The following is a 21,259-nucleotide window of genomic DNA, read 5'->3' as shown; positions in this document are numbered from 1 at the left end:
CATTTTCAGACAATTAGCAAGTAATTAACTCCTGCATCAAGTATTATGGATTTTTTTCCCTGGAATTGTTCTTTCCTTTTCCCTAGCTCTGTGTGCTCATTTTGTTGGTATAACACCCTTGGTGGAGGTTAGATTTTCATCAAAAGTAAGCTATTTTTAGACAATGTTTCTCGAAAAATAGCACATACATCAAACTCATTTTACTGTAAAATTGTTGCATTTTATTGAAAGAACTTACAAAAACATTCACAAATACATGATTTACTCAAAGCTTCAAAGTAGCCATATTAAGACTTAATATCCGTGACTCAGAACACAATATATGAAAGGATATAACTAAAGTAGAGCCTGTAAGTCAATTATTTTTTACCCAGAAAAGTGTATTAACTTTCCTTAGTGTGAGTTCTCCACTGTCTACCAGAGTTAAGCATTATGTACCAATAATGTAAAAACTGATTTTTTAAAAAATTGTTTCTATTAAGTATTGCAATTGCTAATGCTACAGTAGTAGCAACCTGAAACATCCTATGATGACAAGTATACTATCAGTTCTGTATACAAAATGACAGTGCACAGCTGATCTCTGGAGCCCAGAGGAGGCAGAGTCTGGTCCAACACCAATACCTCTGAAGTGCCAAGGTTTATGTTGTATATTGCAGAGCTGCCTAAAGATACCTACAAGAGTGGCAAGTGAACTTGAACCATATAAATCATTTGCTTTAGTGATGTGTAGCAGATAAGCTTACCCCTGTCAAAGAGCGTGTTTGTACCCAAAATCATGCTTTTCCAAAGCAAGATATTTGCTGCCTTATTTCACTACTGCTTTCTTTCCCTCCGAGGATGCAAAGCACCATAAGCTTTAATTGTACCACAAATGAAAATTATGCGCCAGCACAAGAAGTCCTTTATGTGCATTAGAACTATAACTGTACTCAAGGAATTAAGTATGTTTTCAGTGTTGAGAGGAAAAAAACCACCCACCCTCAATAAATGCATAAAAATTAGATGGTGGATACTGTTGTACACAGATATAAAAAGATGCCTTACAAGTATATTTCCTGTAAACCATACTCTTGGAGCAAGAGAAGCTAACCTAATACAGTGTTAAAAAAGTTTTGGAAATAGTAAAAAGTGTGCCATAACTGAACAGATAAATTGAGCAAAAATTTTTCTTTTTCCTTAAAAGTTAATTTCAATAAAATCTGAGCACCTGTTACTAATCTAGCACCAGTAAACTTCTTCCAAATTCCCTGAGATGAACAGAGCTGCAATATTAGCTTTAAATTTGCCTTAAGATTTTTGAAACTATTGCGTATACAAACTATAAGGTTTGATCCCAGTGTTTTTGTATATAATCTTAGAGTGTTAAATCTCTTGATCTAAGATGGTAGTTTTCTCACTTCTGCAGTGAGCATTAAAGAATGTCATTATTAAGTAGCAACCTACTTAGATTTTGGGTGGAAATACAATTTTTTCGTCAACATTGAAGCAAAACAAGGAATCTGTTTTTTTCCTATAGCATTTATATCTCTGCACATATCCACTTTGCGATGAGAAACTTTTCGGTTAACGACAGTAAGGAGTTCTGTGAACTCCAAGGAAGAGCCGTGCTTCCTGAGAGCCTCACACAAATCTTGAATGTACCAGGAGCCATTTACAGTTTCACGGTGAGAAAAGTAACCTATTGTAGAACAGGAAAATAAAATTATACTCAGTTGTAAGTAGCCACTCCCACTGAAAAACATTCACGACAGTAAATCCTAGTTAGCTTCACATAATGGAATTACTACTGAATGTAAATCTTACCATGTCAAGTTATCCAGTCTCACTGGAAATGACAGAAGGATTTTGATATCACTTACTCAGTCTAGCCAAAAGGAATACAGTTTAGGAACTGGTAGCATATTGTCCACAGGACTGTATCTGCAATTTGCATGGCAGCAGATGGGACTGAGGACAAGACAGATGACGGACTGGTTAGTACAGCCACATAGTATGGGGGAATAGATAAGCCTGTAGAATATCACAGTCCAGGAGAAAAGGGGAATGCCTGCTGTTAGCACACAGCTCAGCAATAAAATTATAAAGAGAATGATTCTGTTTGGCAAATTAACTGCAATTTTGAATATTTGTTTTTAGTTGTTTTTACTTTCTTCCTAACATATGGGGCTCCTTCCCAGATGTCACTTAACAGGGAGCAAAACAGATGATGTGGAACTGTACTCATTATTTTGACTGCAAAACGAGGAAGTGTTCAAGCTTATTAGAGTGAAATATCAGACACATAGACATAAAATAGAATTATACCTTGTGCCACAGAATAGCACATAATAAAGTCTGCACCAGCCGGCAGGGTATAGACACCAGCTGCATCCACTTCAGTCTGGTTAATAGTGGTTTCATCTTTGCTGTCTACTAAATCCTGAACGAGAACTGGGTCATCATGTTTATCACCTCGACATGCCTGTTGGGGAGAGAAGGATGATTATATTTTCACCTCTGTGAAGTTGATCTGTGTTACCACGATACTTTTAAACAGAGGGGACTCCTGTTGCATTCTACGCTAACCTACAATTGTAGATTCATAAAGATCCATGTAGTTCTCTATCAGTTAAATATTGGCGATGAAATCCAATAAAAACTCAGGGTCAGCTAAAGCAGGTTTCTCACGACGATGTCCAGTTGGCTTCTGTCTCCAGAGTTGTGTGATATCTTTCAGTATTTGCTCACCTACACAGTAAAAAAGTGTTTTCTCGTGTTGAGATGCTCTATGTGTTTAATTTGGACCCATTATGCACGATTGAAGAGATCTCCTCATATGAAAGATGCTCTGGTTCCTTAATCATTTTCATAGCCCTGCACTAGACTCATTCCACTAAGTCTGTGTCTTGTATAGTGGGGAGTTCAGAACTGGGCACAAGACTCCGAATGCAGTCTCACCAGCCAGGGAAAGAGAAAGGATAGCTCCCTAAACCTGACAGTGCAGCAAGGAATAAATGCTCTGAAGCACAGCCATTGTAAAATGCTGTTATATTATGTTGCTGAATTATTTATTTATTATTTTAAGATAAGCCATTAAATAAGGTGAGGATCGTCTGTGTTGCAGAAAGTGTAGGTGGAGAAAAAGAAAGTAAGAGCACACTTAAAAAGTTACAAAGTAGGCAACAGGCGTTACTTAAGAGCTATCACAAAAGGGAGAAATATGAAAATTTCCTTTCCTTTGCCATGATGAAGTTCTGTCTTTGCTGTTTACTCTGTAATTTCCAAAGGTAAGTGTTATACTGATTGTTCTTTCTGCTGAAAAAGAACTCCGTTCCTGAACTGAACTCATGCAATTCGCTTCTTTGATAACTATCTTATTAATATTTCCAAGTATAACTTGTATTACAAAATTGAAATACTTAAATATTTTTACATCTGTGGTCTGATTAAAAAAAAAAAAAAAGCTGAATAAATCCTAATGAAAAATCAATTAACAGTATGCTGACACTTGTAGCAGCCTTGTGCCTAAGTCACCTTTCATTTGAAAAGACGTAGTTCTTACAATTACTATATGACTACTAGAATTATAGTCTACTAAAGGTCAACTTGTTGTTTGAGTTTACTAATTGTAACATAAAGATGTTGTAACACTGTAACATAAAGATGTTTGTAACATAAAGACGGGCCCTTAAAAATTTGGATTGACCCCATGTCCAACTGCTTCGAAAAGGAAGCTGGACACAGACCTGGGATTCTTTCCAGCTTGCATTATCCTTTGAACCAAGGAGTGAAATAGGAAGTTATTGTATGGGTTTTGTTTGACCGCTTAGCACCATCAGTATTTTTGTGACAATAAAGCCTTAATATGATACTTTAGTTTTTTTAGAGATGCCAATTAAACAGATGGACTAGAGGTCTTTTCCAACCTTAACGATTCTATGATGAGCATTGGTCATGGAAATAAATAAAAACAACAACAAAAACAAAAAAACATAAATCATTTCAATGATCAAGTGAAGGAACTCGCCTGGTGGAAAACAGTGAATGTAAGAAAATTAGATAACTTATTTCAGCCTAACCCATGGATGAGAGGTATGAATGGGAGGAACTGAGCTGAAGCTGTGCACAGATTTCTCCAAAAACTAGTGATACTTTCTTCTCTGCCATTAGATGTACACTGACAACATCTTACCTGAATTATAAATATCTTCGGCTTTCCTACCAGACTCTGGCACTTATCTCCTCTGAACATGTTTGTGATCGTCTCAATTTTGATTTGGGCATCATATGCGTAGACATGATCATTCTCACCATGACTCAAGAACACACAAACAAAGCAGTCAGCATTGCTGTAGTCATCCAGAGAGGCTGAAATATCAAGTGCGCTTTAGATAACTAAACAGTGATCTTCGCTTTCAAAAAAACATGGCACATTTGTATCATATAATTTCATCTCAGATCAGTTATTTTTCAAGTGAACTGTATTTTCAAATAGCGTAAGACTGCAGAGATCTGAAGGTACAGTGATTAAGCATGGCTCAAGCCACTGAAAGTAAAAAAAGAAAAGAATGTTACTAACTTCTCCCAGCTGAATGCTAACTTCTTTCAGCAACTTCATTAGCTCTCAGCACAGATTTCCTAACATTGCAATAAAAAAAAAAATCTGAAGTTTAACCCTTAAACCCTTTTTATGTTGAACAGTATGGACAAAAATTAAAGATTTTAAGTTAGCTGAGCATAGAGAATGGAAAACATAAGTCTAGAAATTCTGCTATCAGTAGTTAGACATAACTAATATATGGTCTCCTACCTTCATAAACGTTCTGGAGCACATCTTCTGCTTTCAGATCGTCAAAAATTCTGACTTCAAATCCAAGGTCTGTCAAACTATTGTTAAAACACAAACATATTAGTAAAAACATTTTCTCAAATTACATATCGATTACTACCAACTCAATTGCTTTCACTGTGAGACAGTTAATATTCATGTTTATGCATTGTTTATGAAAATTACTCAAAATTATATTGGACTCGAACTGGTGTCCAGTGCATATGTAGTATCTAATTCAAGTTACTTTGAAGACTTTGGCCTAAGAGAGGGCTGGACGTGCTGCACTCGTATGACTTGTGCCAGCTATTTCTGTGACATACAGGAATGTCCCTTGAAGTTTTTTTAATTATGTCTTTCTTTGTTGAGATTGCACAGATGCTTATGTTTGCAAAATATTTTCTTCTGTACTTAAACATAAGACCTAGGTAGCTGCTTATTTGAGATCAATTTCTGAAGTTCAGGTTTTTTTAAGCTTTGGGGGAGAAACCAAGTTTCTTACCTGCGTTTCAGATTGTTTCTGTCTGCCAAAGTCCCACGTCTATCTGGCAGCCTTAAATGCCAAAAAAAGTGCTCGTGATTGAAGATTAACGCAACTCCTCTTCTCTGATGGTTCATTTTGTACTGCTCTGCAGGGTCAAACGTTTGTCTGTTGCCAGAGATAGAAAACTTTCTTGATGAGTTAGTTGCTAATTGAATTCCTTTCCTGTATTCCTGCTAGCTGAGACTGTTGTAATTGACTAGAGACTGAGAATCCAATTTCAGAAGACTTTAAAATGTGTGATATTTTAGAAAGAACCTAAATCATTAAGTATTTTTTGAAAGCTTGGACATGTTAAACAGTTCAGTAAAACCACACTTAGGCTGGGACAAGGACCTGTCAGGGAGTGTTGAAAGGTTTCTCAATATTTGTATTTTCTGTTTCCAGGAGGCTGTCACATTAATAACACATTGAGGCAGATGGAAGTGCACTTCAGATTTGGCTCCAATTCTCCATGTTACATGTTTAGCTAAATATTATTTTAGCAGAGTTATATGGTGCATATGTATTTATTTGGAAGTTTAACTGTGTGAAATTTGCTTCCAGTTCTTGTAATTGAGCTGAGTGTCACATCATAAACAGCAGCCTATATTCCATATACTGGTTGATGAGGTAGTATACATACTGTTTACGAGAAGTCAAGAAGTTTGTATTATTTACAGATTAAAATGAAAGCTATGATGGTACAACTGTTGACTGGTGTTTAGCAACCAACCAACAGAGCCCTACAACCAAGGGACTATCGGCAAGAGCACAAATGGCCGACCCAGCTTCTAAGTAGAGAAATTTTAAATATCAAGGCAACAAATGTGTAGAGTATTTGTATGTTTGGAGTAGCATTCTGTTTCTTTTATTGTGTTATAAGCAAACACAGCACAAAGGTCTGCATTAACACGCTACAATCTGTACACTTAGACCCAAAGGGTTCTCTCCAGGCTTTGGCATGGCTATATCTAGGGAGACAAATCGTGCTGCTTCAGTTGATAGAGGCATCAGTGCAGGGAACAGAGGCTAAAATACTTCTGATGATAGTTCCTCACAACAGAAAAGGCCTGTGCTGTAGATTTACAGAATGACAGTCCAGGTCATGCTGCCCTAGAACTGTCAGTAGGCAGAGCTGCTGTATTTGGCATGTTACTGTTTTGTTTTCTTTTCCTGCTGCAGAATGCTCAGTATTGGTGCAATTCCTAGAAAAAGTTCAGAATACTCACTTGCAGAAGTTACTTAAAGATTGCAGTTTACTCCAAAATGTGTTTTCATGTTTTCATTTCACTACAAAGCAACCAAAATGTTTCATTAAGTATTTGTGCTGCTCCACTTTACTATGAGCAGCTCCTTAAAACATCTGTTCATAATGCCTGCAGAATTCAAACAAGGAGCAGGAATTCTGGACAGCTGATCCCCAACTGGGAATTTCTGAATTGCCAGATGGAAAACTGGTCAGAAAAGTAAGTGGGATGCTTTATCACACTCTCCCCACCTGGAGTACTTAACATGATGCAAAAACGCTCAACTTTAGCTGTTTAATTATGACTGATATTTCACCTGTGTCAGTGCCAGAGCTTGTTCAGATTCTGGTAATTTTTGTTCCTTTGGATTTATATGTGGCTTATATCCTTGGATCCATGAAAGGACCATTAAAGGATGGTTTCCTACATAATTCTTCCTCTGCTCAGCTGTATTCACTGAGCAAACAAGGCAAAGAAAGCTACCAGACAGATAGCTTACCTTTTCCAGGGCTACACAATGTTGCATGATGGAGCAAGAAAAATTAATGGAACGACTATCTCATTATCTCTACATTCTCTCTATAGAGGACTATATTCTTGTGTTACACACTATTGTTCTGCCCAACTGTCCATAGATTGTGATGGTATTTTTATCATTCTCTCTGCACATTGCCTAACATAACATGAATGCATTCCTAAGAATCCTTTCTGCATGCCTTCATCATAAGAAGGATAGTTCTACACCTGATGTTGCTAAAACTAAAAACGTGCTGTGTAAATGGGTGAGGTTGACTGAGTAATCCAGTTGCATTCCTAACGAAAGCCAGGAAAATGTCAACTGACCGCAGCAGGCCATCTCTCCATCGTTGCCATCAGAATCATACCTTATATCAAATGCATCCACTTCTGTGATGTTCTGATTTCCATCTGTTAGAGAGAAAAAAGTGATTTAGCCACCAAATCTTTAAAGGGAAAAGTTCGAACTTGTGCATCCAACCGTAAAGTTTAGCTATTAGTGTGAAAGATGAACCAAATTGAACTCATTCACACATCAGCTAAGTAGGCATGCAGTTTAACAACTTCATTAGCATTTGTACACCAAACATTTGGAGGCTGTTCTTAGAATTTTGATTCTAACAATATGAATTTTAGGTGGTCAAGATGTGCACATTTTTTATTTAGCTAGCTATCTGTAGCTACTTGAATACATAAATCATGATCTCGGAATACATAAGGAGTTAGCAGTCTATATTTAAACAGTCTCTTTGGCTCAATAATTAGGAGTTTACATTATCTAAAAATACTTTTTTTTTTTTTAATTTCAGTAGCGCTGCTAATGCAAAACTGAGCAATCTCTGAGGTTGGGTGCAGCTTATGAATCACAGAATCATAAAATCACCAAGGTTGGAAAAGATCTCCAAGATCATCCAGTCCAACTGCCTACCTACCACCAATACTGCCCTACTAAACCATGTCCCTTAGTACCACATCTAAATGTTTTTTGATCACCTCCAGGAACAGTGACTCAACCACCTCCCTGGGCAGCCTGTTCCAGCACCTGGCTGCTCTTTTGGAGAAGAAAGTTTTCCTAATATCCAACCTGAACGTCCCCTCGTGCAGCTTGAGGCCATTCCCTCTCATCCTATCACTAGTTAAGCAGGAGAGAGGCTAACCCCTGTCTCACCACAACCTCTTTTCAGTTTTAGAGAGTGATATGGTCTCCCCTGAGCTTCCTCTTCTTCAGACTGAGCACTCTTACAGCTTCACTGCCTTTCTCTGGACACACTCCATGGTCTCAATGTCTTTCTTGTAATGAGGAGACCAAAACTGAACACAGCACTCAAGGTGCAGCCTCAGCAGAGCTCAGAAGGTAGTATAACCATATGTGTTAGTAACAATTGAAAATATGCAAGATTTTCACCTTCTGCTAAATTAAGTATCACCAGAAACAGAATGCACATGAAGGTAACATTGTGGAAACAACTGGGAATCTGCATATCTTGGGAGGGTGCAAAACTGAAGGTTTGGCAGATGACCAGGCAAAAATACTTAAATCTTTTTTCTTAAACATCTCAGTGAGCTCTTCTTACCATATCATCTTCTTATCATATCATTCTACTACTATCACTAGAGATTAACAACCACATTATGAAAACTATATGCTGTATTGTACCTGTGGTGGTTGGTGTAGGTTTGCTGTCCAACTGGACACGGCCTGCAATCAAAACAGAAGACATGGTCACATATACATATATTTTAAAAATTATTTTGTATACATGATTTTCCTAGTTTTTGTCCTTGTTTTTCACTTCTGACTAAAGCCTTTAGCAAAATGAATTAGCATGGATGTATTGACTGAGATGTTCATAAAGACACTAGAGTAAGCTTGGAGCTCTAGAGCTGACTTTACAAACCCTTATGTTGAACTTAGCAAGGGAGACTGAGAGACAGCTTAAAGGAAGTCATAGCCTTTAAAGTGTTGCTATTTACACACAAACTTCCCATCTGTAAATATTGATCATGCTTTCAAGCCTTGTGTCCTGCAAATATCACTTGTGACCTCTTGTGATGGATAAAAAGCTATTTCAGTTTGCATAAAACAACATGTAGGTCAGACTAATGACAGAAGTGTTGAAAATGAGTGCAGACAGAATGTAGCGGCAACACTTGTGCCTGTGATTTTGTTTATAATATGAGCCAGAGATCTGTATGTTTAAATTTACACTTTTTGCTTGTGTACCTGAGATCTGATACTTTTGCCTCAACTTAAAAGAGAGGGGGAGGAAGGAAACACTTCCAAAATCTTCAACAGACTTTTAAAAGGTTAAAGTCAGACTTTTGTACAGAATATGCTGTCATGTAGATACAAAAACTATGGAATGCCTGAACCAAGGGAGACCTGGGAAAGATGTTTTACTTGCTCTTTTAAATCTGTTTAGCATGTTTCCAGCCTTGAGCTTTTCACTGCCACAGTAGCTTCATTCAGGTAAACAAACAAAAAAAGTGGTGTATGACAAACTGTCTGCTTGTTTTACACAGGCTAAGAATTGACTGTTCTCAAAGGGGGAATTGTCTTGTCTTTTATCTTGTGCAGATGGATTGTTTTAAAGGAATTAAAACTCAGCTATGCACTGAGCTACACAGTGAGATCTGGCTACATGTTCTTTGGATGTATTTTAATCTCATAACATTTCTAATAGGCCAAAGGACACGATACTTAGAAAATACCAACAGCACAAGAAATGCACGTGTATGCCTAACAGCATCCTGGGGAACAAAAACATACAACTACCACCAAGGAAAATAGTACACTTTACCAAAGCCAGGCTTGCTTGAAAAAGAGAATGCCAGGGGTTACAAATTGAAAACATTCAATGTCAGATGATGTCAGTGCCTCTTTGAGTGCCTGGACACTGGGGGTACTCTCAACGAAGGGGCAACACAGAAGAAAACGTTGGACCCTTCAGCCTGAGGGGCCCAAGCCCACGTGTGCTGCAGCTGTTCGGCCTGCACGTGGCTTCTACCATGTCAAGCATTCTAGTTTCACCTCAGTTAAATTATAGGTGTCAACATTTGCACCTTAGCAGTCCAGATTTCAGAAGTCTTTCAGTATATGGCTCATCTCCTCTGAAAGTGAACACTGACTTAGAAACTAATTTCGTTTATGCTTGCAGTAGTTACATTTTGAATTACCGGGTGCTTTGGCAGCAGGTTCCGAGTCATCTATCAGCTTTACGGTAAGAACACCGACCGCAGCGGTGCCGGCGCCTCTCAGCGGCAGGATTTCAGCCTCGAGAGCCACATCTGCGTTCCCTCCCGCCCCTGCACCGACAGCGCACTTATCACCAGCAGTAACCTGGACTTCCAGTACTTTCGTTCCGTGTCCCCATGCAAATCGGTGTTTCCGCCTCTTCCCCCACCCCCCACCCCTTTGTTTCGCAGACGGAGGAGGCCAAGTTCCCCCCCCTCAAAGCGCAACAGCGACCCCGCGGCTCCGCTCCCCGGGACTGGCCCGGGGCTCCGTCGCGCCGCTGCCCTCAGCCCGCAGAGACCCGTGGGGCAGGGAGCGTGCCGGCCGCTAACAGCCGCCCGCCTACCTGCCGCCCGCCGCCGCTCCGCGCCCGACATGTCGAGAGCCCGGCTCCGCGCCCGCCTTGTACCGGCCCGGCCCGCCTCCTCCACGCTGCCTCCGGAGGAAACGGGGCGGGAGCAGCGCAGGCCGCGGGCCGTCCCAACGCGCCCCGAGGGCGCTCAGAGAAGCGCTTTCGCTTGGCCCAGCGCCGGAATGGCGGCGCCTTGCGACCGGTGAGGCGCTGCTGTGCTTCTGAGACGAGGCTCAGGGCTGTGCCAGGCGGCACAGGCATGCACGGTTTCAACTGCTGTAAGGCTTCTGTTACCCACATTCGCGTGAATGAAGGCCTGACAGAGTTGAAAGCTCGCAGATTTGCAACCTCGGTCTGTTACTGCATGAGTACTCTTTGGTGAGCCTGTAACCAGAGCTCAGGTGCTGGGGAGAGCACCCAGAGAATGGCCTTGTGTGTGGGCAGCCTCTGCCTTTTCATGGTCAACCGAAGAGCTCCCAGAGGATTGGTGGCTTGCCAATGTGACTCCCAGCTACAGGAAGGGTCCTTAAGAGATCTGAAGAACTACAAGCCTGCCAGCTTGAGCTCAGTGCCAGGAAAGGTTATGGAGCAGATCATCTTGACAAGATCACGCAGCATGTGCAAGACAACGGGGATGAGGCCTGACCAGCATGGGTTCACAGAAGGCAGGTACTGTTTGATCAACATGTTCTTCTATGATTGATGATGAGGTGGATGAGGGAAAGACTGTCGACTTGGTCTCCTCAGACTTTAGCAAAGCCTTTGGCACTCTCCAACAGTATTCTCCTGGAGAAGCTGGCAGCCTGTGGCTTGGACAGGTACTCTCTTTGCTCTGGGTAAAGAACTGAGTGGAGGGCAGTGCCCACAGAGTGGTGGTGAATGGAGTTGAATCCAGCTGTCAAGAGTGGTGTCCCCCAGGGGTCGACACTGGGGCCCGTCGTGGTCAGTATCTTGACTGATGACCTGTGCACCCACACTAAGTTTGCAGATGACACCAAGCTGGGAGTAAGTGTCAGTCTGCCTGGGGATAAGAAGGCTCTACAAAGTACAGTGGATTGCTGGGCTGAGGTAAGTGGGATGAAATTCAACAAGACCAAGTATCCGGTCAGTGTCACTTTGGTTGCAACAGCCCCAGGCAGTGCTTCAGGGTTGAGACAGAGTGGCTGGAAGGCTGTAGGAGAAATGGACCCGAGGGTGTTGATCAGCGCTTGACTCAGCATGACCCAGCAGTGTGCCCAGGTGGCCAAGAAGGCCAGTGGCTTATATCAGAAATAGCATTGCCAGCAGAAGCAGGAAGATGATTCTCTCTCTGTTCTCAGCACTGGTGAGGCTGCACCTCAAGTACTGTGTTCAGTTTTGGACCCCTCAATACAAGATATCAAGGTCATGGAGTGTATCCAGAAAAGGGCAGTGAAGCTGTGATGGGTCTGGAGCATAGGTGTTACGGGAAGCAGCTAAGGGAACTTGGATTGTTCAGTCTGCAGGAAGCTCAGGGGAGACTTTATTACTCTCTACAACTACCTGAAAAAGAGGTTGTGGTGATGTGAGGGTTAGCTGCTTCTCCTGCATAACTAGGAATGGGGTGAGAGGGAATGTCCTCAAGTTGTGCCAGGCAAGATTCAGGTTGAATGTTGTTATGGTTAAAAAAAATTTCTTCCCTGAAAATGTGGTTAGGTGCTAGAATGGACTGTCGAGGGAGGTGGTTGAGTCACTGTCACTGGAGGTGTTCATGAACTGTGTAGATGTCGTACTGAGGGACATGGTTTAGTGGGGAAGTGTTGGTGGTAGGTGGATGGTTGGACTGGATGATCTTGGAGGTCTTTTCCAACCTTGGTGATTCTATGATTCTGTATCATGTATAAATGGAAGCCAGTGCCCAAACCCATCCTTCTGTACCTAAGCTCTGCAGGTTTGTAACGAGGACGGGTCTGAACTGTGTATCTGGCCCATTGCTTGGTGAGCTCTGGGGCATACTGACGTGTGAGGCAGCTCTCAGAGAGCAGCACTGCTATAGGCACAAGAGGAGATGGCTCTAGATAGGGATTTTCAGTATTTTATCCAGTCTGACTTGTTTTACATGTTTGTTTACAAATAAGGAATTTTGGACATGGTGGCTTCCTTTTGGGTGATGGATCAATGAGTATTTCTCACTGCCTTCACTTGTTTTTCCCATGTTTGGACTTGCTGTCCTGAACCCACTAGCAGCCAGCGAGATCAAGATAAAATTGTTTAAATTCTTTTTGTTTATTCAGACAAAACTAGTACTAGTGGTGGCAATGGTGATGAGGAGACGGTCGGACTGGATGATCTTATAGGTCGTTTCCAACCTTGTGATTCTTGTGATTCTTGTGAAAACAAGATACAACTACCAGACTTCAGCACCTTTCTCATGCTGTAAAACAGATTCTTACTAGCCAGATTTATTTATTTATTGCAAATTGTAGTTCTCTCAGCTGCTATTGGAGCTGCCCCTTACACTTTTTGGCTGCAGTAATTCTGTATGAAGGAGCAACTGCAGAGCCCAGCCTGGGGCTCTGTAGCAGCAATCCGTTGTGTAGCCCTAAGCAGGTAGCTTAGGTCTCAGTGTGTTAAATGACACTGCTAATACAGAATGCAATATCCCTGATTCATTTTAGGATCGTAGTTTAGGATTTAGCATTGTAAGATGTGTTTGGTATAATTTGCAGGGAACTACAAGCAAGAATTCGTGCTACGGACAAAACTTAGGCAAAGGCTCTCTGGAAGATAAATGCTTCCACAACTACCAAAGTGTCATTTGTGTTATTTAGCAGCATTAAGGCTCTTTTTAGTATTAAAAATGGTTTGAGGGAAGCTATGAAATGTTTTCACAGTGCATTTACAGGTAAATACATTAAGGAACAAAACACAGTACTTTCCAACAGTGAAAATTTTTCTTCTATGTCCATTTAAGCATATAATTGAAGCTCATTTTTACTTGAATTACCTAACTAAATTATGACATTGTGTTGGACTCACTGCATCAATGTTTTAATTTTAAACAATCAGGGTACTACAGAGTCACTTCAATTCTGTGACAAAATCTCCTTGTATTTAAAGGCACCACAAGTTATTCAGACATAGTTTTGTAAAACTTGGCAGCCGTGTCTTGCCGTGTTATTTAATACCCACAAATAGGAAAATAAAATCAGGAAGCATGGCCAAGGTACTTTGGCAGGAATTTTATTGTATAAGACACTTATATTGTGTCATGTACCATAAGCTTCAGTGAAAAAAAAAAAAAAAAAAAAAAAACCACCAAAAAATAGTAAAGCAAAAACATATAAAAATACTTCCAGAAGAGAAATGGCATTGCAATCTGTGAGTTAAGTGAACTTTAAACTTTCGGCATAGTTTATTTTCCCTGCTCATGGATGCAGTACTTTGATTTTCAGTCATATTCTGTGGATTTCTAAGGCAAATCATGGCAGCAGGACATGACTCAATGCAAAAGTCAACTGAGGTCTGACAACTGGAGACTAGCAACAGAAAATCAGTACAGAGGGCAAACCCCAAATAATTCAGACATCAGATGATTTCAGCTAGCAGTATGGAAGAGATGACAGAAATAAAGGCTCAGATGTCTGTCAGCCTCACAGAGGTCATAGGAAAAGGTGACAGAAATAAAGGCTCAAATTTCTGTCAGCATCACAGAGGGAATTTTAAATAAAAAGGTTTGTTGGGCTCACTGACCCTACCTGTGGAATCTTCTAGTTTTCAATCAGAATGGACTAAATGAAAGCAAAGATGTATACAGTAGCTAAGTTGTGCCATGAGACAAATATAAATCAACCTCTTTGAACAATATATCCTTTCTACACATATAATACACAATGCATTGTTTAATTTGAAAAATAAAGACTTGAATCCTTTCTAAACTTATGTAACATTACAACCACATTCCAGCATTCTGTCAAACCGAAAGTATATCCTTAGGTCACAAACTGTTCACTTTAGGAGTCAATCCTTAAAAGGATCAACACACTTATCTGAAGAGTGCTGAAGAAGTTAATTACTGGATCAGTTAGAAATATATAGTGCACATATATATCTTGCTTAGGGCTTTTTTCTTTGTTTTAAAACAAACCACAGGACAGAGTACATCAGAGAGATCTGAAGGTCTCAAAGTGAAGGGCTATTCAAGGTGCTATATTAACTGCAGAACTCTCTTACTTATTGTTATCTATCACATACATCAGCTGCGTGGAAACCTAGCATTTGGCCTATATTAGAAATAATCCGAGATTCAACCCTTCTGCACCTCTGATTTCCCCCCATGCAGTTTCCTTTTTTTTTTATAATTGAAAATAGCATTTGTGTTTTACAGTAACATACCCTAAATGTACATACACTAAAAGAGTCTAAGTTCAGTTTCCAATTTGTAGTGTAAAGGAAGTGTAGTGTAAGGAAGACTTAACACTTTTTTTTCTATTTTTCTAAACATGAGGAAGAATAGTGTAGTGACTTTCAAACCAATACATTCATGTCAGTGTTTAATATAAGTCATTAAGGTTGGAAAAGGCATCCAAGATCATCTAGTCCAACCATCAACCCACCACCACCTTGCCCACTAAACCATGTCCCTAAGTGCTGCATCTACACATTTCCTGAAAACCTCCAGACTCCCTCCTGCCACCACAGGGACAGCACTCATGTGATGGTGTGCTCCCCCCACCCCTTCTTTCTTTCTCTCAACTTCCTCCTTCAGCCTGGCCTTGTACATAAGGCCTTGCACAGAAAGACAATGAAGGACAGTACTGGTAACACTTTAACACAGCTTAACGACCACAAATCTGTCTCAAACTGGGAGGCTGAAAGAATGGATAGAAGGCACCTGGTTCAACAGCTGAGTGCCAACTGAGCACGCGCCTAACAACAAAGCATGACTATGAGTCATTCATCTTACCCCATAACTGGTGAGCAGCATAAACAGCTTTTCAAGCTCTCCTGTGTGGCACTGGGCTGCAGGGACAAGATCTCCCCTCAAGCAGAGACATCTCTCAACTGTGGGGCTTGGTGCACTTGAGGCAATGATGCTGCTGGTGTATGACATCCTGTCTTGGTGCTGGCTACCTGCTTCTTTGCTGGAGCCTCCCAAAATGGCCAGAGCTGAAGATGGCCTCATATACACCAGGCAGCTAGGCAGCCCCAGAGCCAGTGCCGGCATCAGTGCTGGCTGCCTCAGCTCTCACCACAGGCCTGGAGCCCAGCACTATGCTACCACAGCAGCCAGAGCCCCCTCTCCAGATCCCACCTCCAGCAATGAGATGTGCCACCTCCTCAATGCCATCTTCCTCTTCAGGAAGCTCAGGGGCATGGCCCCAGTCAGAAACTGGGCGATGAATAAGATTAAGGCAGAGTTTGAGAAGCTGCTCCAGACCAAGTTGACAGGGAAGGTGCTGGAGGAGCTTAGCTTCAGGGACATCTATCTGGGCAATATCCTGCCCATCTTCAAAGCCATCAGACTCATCTGGCTGTTGGTCGGCAATGAGGAGAGCTGCCCCGAAGAGCTGAGCTTTGAGTAGACCTGGAATACAGTGGCGACTTCCATCTGGCTGTTGACTCTGTCTTTGATAAGTCAGCCTACCTCTTCATCGAGATCTGGGTGATGGGGCTGAAGCTGGTCTTCATGCACCTACTCTTCATGAATTGGTCCTTCTCTTTTATGGATGACTCCGTGATAGTCTCTTTTTTTTAAAAAAGAGCATTTGTGTCAGGCCTGAGAAGCGTAAAACATTTGTTTCATTCCAGTTGTTTTACTTCATTCCTAACTGCTGGACATTCACACCTTTCAGAGATCTGTCTTATCCTCATAGTGACACATACATGAAGCTCTCTGGCTGTCAAGGTATGGCTTACATCCTAAGTGTATAACTGCATCAAACAACAGCTGAACGATTGATTCACAAGCTGCAAGCAAAGAGACATTCAGTTAGAAGTACTCTTTAGATAGAATACAAAACTAATAGGCATGACTGGCAAACTGAGAAGGATTTTGAAAAGCAATCTTTTCTGAGCATTGCAAACAGACTGTCAAAAGAAAAGAATAAACTGATATAGAATCAGCTAAATTGTGATTAAAGATTTTTCACATACCAGTCACAACACTCAAGGTGATTCACTGGCTATGGAATGTTGTTGGTGTTAAAAGCATGACTCAGTCTTGGAAAGATGAAAGAACTGTTATACCTTTTACTTTCCCAATTTATCACGGAACCATAGAATGGCCTGGGTTGAAAGGGACCACAATGATTATCAAGTTTCAAACCCCTGCCATGGGGCAGGGTCACCAACCACCAGACCAGGCTGCCTGGAGCCACATCCAGCCTGACCTTAAATGCCTCTAGGGATGGGGCATCCACAACCTCCTTGGGAAACCTGTTCCAGTATGTCACCACCCTCTGTGTGAAAAACTTCCTCCTAATATCTAACCTAAACCTCCCCCTTGTCTAATCGCTACCCACCCTCATAAACAGCCTATTTATGCAAAGCTCCTTTAATAGGAGCTCAACAGAAATGAGTAAATAAATATTCACCAGTTCTGACAAAGCAGAAATACAGAAATATGGTGACCTCTTCGCAGTTACATGAATCTGAGAGGTTCAAATACAGGCTTATTCTAAAAACTGATTGTTTTCAGTGGAACTCTTTACTGAAAAAGAACCATTGTCTAAATTGTGTGGTTATGTCATGTATTGATCAGATGCGGGCCAATAAACAGAACAAATGCAATCACAGGATTGTAGACTGTTCGGAAAAAACCTAAAATATATGCACTAAGGGATTGTATTAAGGGATAGTATTCTACCATAATAATGTATTATTTTAATACTTCATTTCACAAAAGGAAACAATTGAGTATTTTCCTACTGTTTATATGTAGTAGACCTCTAGAAATCAGTCAGCAGAACAGTCAACATTCAGTTGACACTACACTACATGCACTACACTATGCAAATGCAACAATTATAGTGTGTTTTGATAATCCTAGAAGGGAAGCCTTATTTTTTCAGCTCAAGGTTAGTTTTAACTCTGGTAATTTTCCTATGCTGTGTAATTGGGCAGGGAGCAGCTCAGCTGCATCTTGGCTGCATACAGAAGGAAAGAACAACAACAGCAACAGCATCAGTTTATGGAAATGTAGCATTACTGTGCAGCAAAAAGATTCTTTGCCAGACAAGCTTAGTAAACCTTAGGGACAAAAAAAAAAAAAAAAAAAAAAAAAAAAAAAGGCATTTATCAGACTTACCCTGTACATTCTCTGATATACCAAGTGTTTTCTGCACATCTCTGCAAATTTTGGAGAGGCAGGACTGAAATTGCTCATCACAGTCATTTTTTTTATTGCCACAAGTATCATAACATCTATCGTGGTGATTGCAGCACTTTGTCATCAAAGGGATACCAATGTCAAACTGTGGGGAAAATCCCACATGCACCATGAGTAATGTATAAGAGAAAAGAAAGAGTCTATGAACATGATAGAGTATAAAAGTTAGAAAACAAAAACTAAAGTAATCAGCAGCTGTCATTCACTTATCTCTATCGTTTGCTGTTCACTAAGCTGTGCTGGTTTGACCCCAGCAAGCAGCCAAATACTCACATAGTTGCCTGCTTAACCCCTGCCCCTCACAGGTCAGGGTAGACAACAGGCAGGTCAAAAACAAGAAAACACATAGTTCAAGACAGAAGTTTAATAAGTGAGCAGAAAAGGGAAAAGCCACTCAAAGTAAGCCATGCAAAAGCAATCACTCACCAACCCCTCATGCCCAGCCTATCCCTCAGAAACACTCCCTCTCTGCCCCTTCTCTATCCACAACAGTTCTATTGCTGAGAGTAATGTTACATGGTAGGGAACATCCCTTTGGCTTCCGAGTCTGTCTCAACTGCATCCACTCCCAGCTCCTTGCCCACATATTATTGCCAAAGCATTGCCCGAGCTAACAAAAGCAGGGACATAGCACACAAGTGCTGTCTCATCCTTAGAAAGTGAGAGGAAAAACACCAACCAGCTAAAGGAAAGTCAGCATATGAAAAACCACACACACACAGAAACCCCCAAATGGACTTACATGAACTCCAAATAGAGGTGATCCACAACCACTTGGCGGCGAAGGCTTATATCCATAGCGAGGAAAGGGCTTTGATCCTGAAAAAGATAGTTTCTAGTGCTTCAAAAAGTTTTTTTTCCAGATTTTTAGCACTGTCAAAACTCAGCGCAGGCATTCTGATGGGCCTGAGACAGCACCAGCTGCACATCTGATATAAGCACCTGAATGTCTGCAACTCTTATCAAATTGAAAGAACTAAGCACATTATAAATAATAATAAAGAAATAATAAAACAATGAGAAGGCACCTGAGCAAATATTTACTTTAGATTTCAAGTTAAAAAAAGAAAAGCCTCGAATATCTGAAACTAATACATCACACATAGGATTACATTATAAAAAAACAGAGGTTCTTTGAAAAATTAATGAACTTACTCTAAGGTACTTTATATGCAATCAAGAACACTACTCTGATGCTTTCAGCTTAACCTTTGCAACTCCCTGGCAGGAAGCACGGCACTGCTCGGGCTCGCTGCCGGCTCCCCGCAGACGCCGCTGGAAGCGGGTAAGGCCGCCGCTCCTGGAGCGGGGCAGGGCGGCACGGCGAAGCCCGCTCTCGGAGCTACAGACAGCTGCCGGAGGGGTCCCCGCTCGCCCTCCCGCTCGTCTCACCATCGCTGCATTTGTACTGGCAGAGGCCGTCCTCGCCACCCAGGAGGTCGAGGGCCGCGTTGAGGTACACGTCGATCTTGTGCACGCCGTTCCGGATGGTTTTCAGCGTCATCCTCCAGTCCGGGGTCTGCGGCGCCTCCTGGCTCCAGGCCGCCGGAGGCCGCGGGCCTACCCAGGCACCCGCCATCAGCAGCGGCAGCAGCAGCAGCAGCAGGGCGCGGGCCATGCCCGCCGAGCAGCACCCCACCCCACCGGGCACTCACTAAGCCACCACCGCGCGGCCGCAACGCCCCGCGCGCACAGCCCGTTCCGCCGCCATCGGCCCCGCGGGCGCCGCCCCAACACTGGGCGGGACTGAGGGCCGGGCGTGGCCTGCTGGGGGAGCACGTCTGGAGTCTGTTTGTGGCCCGGCGTCGCCGCGTGGGGTGCTGGGAGCGGAGCTGCTCTGGGGCTTTTCCACGTGCGAGCGATTCGCTTCCAGGTAACGGCACCAAGCGTGCGCGGTGCGGCCGCAATTAGGGCGGTGTAGGAGGACTTCTGTTCAGCGCCGAAAGCCTAGTGTTGCGGTGCTGACTGGTACCCTGTGAGTCCCCTGCTCTAACAATGCGTTCTGCGCTTCTTAGGCGAGGCAGGGTGGAACCACGCGGGAGTCGTTTTAATTTCTGCAGCGAAAGCCTTGTTTTAAGACGTGTGGAATTCCTCAGAATACAGGCATAGTAGGATTTTAGGACACAGGTAACCGCAGGGGACGGGAAATGTAAAGAACACGGACAGGCGAGATCAAAAATACCTGGTAAATGCTGCTGCGTGTTCGGGCTTTTGTTTGCTTGTTTGTTTTTCCTCTTTCTTCCTCTTTTCTTCTTTCCTCCTCTTTTACGTTCGTTATTGTTAACTGGAGAAGTAGTAGGAAAAGCTGTCAGCAGATGTTGTCAGACAGAAGAGGGAGCTCTTGCCGCACCTCTACTGGAAAGTGCCCGTCCCTGAGGCTGCTGTACGGAAGCCCTCCTTCGGCGGAGCAGTTCCAGGGAAGGGGTGTTGTGCTCACACACGTTCCTGAACGGAAAGCCTTGGTAGGGGCGGGTAAGGAAAGCAGTCTTTACTCTTGCTTTGCTCGTAGGTGACCGACTTGCCCAATTCATGCTGATGTAGCTTTTTCTTTTTTTTTTTTTAACAAGTCAGTGGAGAATGAAGTCAATGAAAATGTCAAAATGTTGCCTGAAGTATGTAATGGTGAATCATTGAAAACCAAGCTCCAGACCAACCCCCAAACTCACGAAACTTGCACAGAACCCACCCCTTCTCCCCAGTGTCTATGTGAACATATACTATTGATTTGGTGGGATAGCTGATGGAGAGGAATGAAGCAAAATAGGTCTTTTTTTTCAAACACTTGTAAATTGGAATCCAGCAAAGGGTGTTACAAAACTGTTGCACAGTTTGACAGGACTGAAATGGTCCTGAAGTCATTTGTACCAATACAAAACTACTGGCTTTTAAAAAAGAGCCAGAACTTTCCTAGTGGACTCAGAGCTTACCCTACCTACCACATCATTCTCTTTGTGGGTAACTTTCTGAATAACTGCATGGCCTAACTTCCTGTGACTGCATAGCACAGGATCAGAGGCCTGTAAGGATGTGTTTTTTCTTTGTGTTACTCATCAAAACATCAACAAATCTCACAATCATGTTCAGTCCATCACACGGTCTGAAGTTCTGTTTCTGGGTAAGCTTAAAGGATCATCCGCCCAGCAAAGCAGCATTCTGAGGGTTTCTGAAGACCTACACCCTGATATGATGGAATTGCTTTTACATTCTCTGGGTGCTGTCCTTTCTGTG

The 21,259-nt window shown here is 42.1% G+C and overlaps 2 protein-coding genes across 3 annotated transcripts; both read right to left on the bottom strand.

Moving 5' to 3' along the window:
- Positions 1 to 198: 198 nt before the first annotated feature.
- Positions 199 to 10,743, bottom strand: CASP6 (caspase 6). 2 transcript variants are annotated; one of them, XM_042870717.1, is made up of 8 exons: positions 10,678 to 10,743; positions 8,754 to 8,795; positions 7,465 to 7,507; positions 5,313 to 5,459; positions 4,793 to 4,869; positions 4,175 to 4,350; positions 2,308 to 2,464; positions 199 to 1,681 (listed from the first exon to the last, which is right to left on the bottom strand). In XM_042870717.1, exons 1-8 carry the CDS (start codon positions 10,706 to 10,708, stop codon positions 1,443 to 1,445), a joined length of 912 nt encoding a protein of 303 aa, XP_042726651.1. In that variant the 5' UTR covers positions 10,709 to 10,743; the 3' UTR covers positions 199 to 1,442. The 2 variants fall into 2 exon arrangements, with proteins under 2 accessions (XP_042726651.1, XP_042726650.1); XM_042870716.1 differs by lacking the exon at positions 10,678 to 10,743 and having other exon boundaries at positions 5,313 to 5,439; positions 8,754 to 8,786.
- Positions 10,744 to 13,863: 3,120 nt separating this feature from the next.
- PLA2G12A (phospholipase A2 group XIIA) lies at positions 13,864 to 19,678 on the bottom strand. Its single transcript, XM_042870714.1, has 4 exons — positions 19,424 to 19,678; positions 18,774 to 18,850; positions 17,951 to 18,116; positions 13,864 to 16,611 (listed from the first exon to the last, which is right to left on the bottom strand). The coding sequence occupies exons 1-4, from the start codon at positions 19,647 to 19,649 to the stop codon at positions 16,493 to 16,495; spliced, it is 588 nt and encodes a 195-aa protein (XP_042726648.1). The 5' UTR covers positions 19,650 to 19,678; the 3' UTR covers positions 13,864 to 16,492.
- Between the last annotated feature and the right edge of the window lie 1,581 nt (positions 19,679 to 21,259).

This window comes from Lagopus leucura, unplaced genomic scaffold (assembly GCF_019238085.1).
Source record: "Lagopus leucura isolate 7727_CA_CO unplaced genomic scaffold, USGS_WTPT01 Super-Scaffold_100004, whole genome shotgun sequence".
In the NCBI taxonomy this organism is placed as follows: Eukaryota; Metazoa; Chordata; class Aves; order Galliformes; family Phasianidae; genus Lagopus; species Lagopus leucura.
Note: the sequence above shows the minus strand (reverse complement) of the source record. Positions and strands in the feature narration are given on the sequence as shown.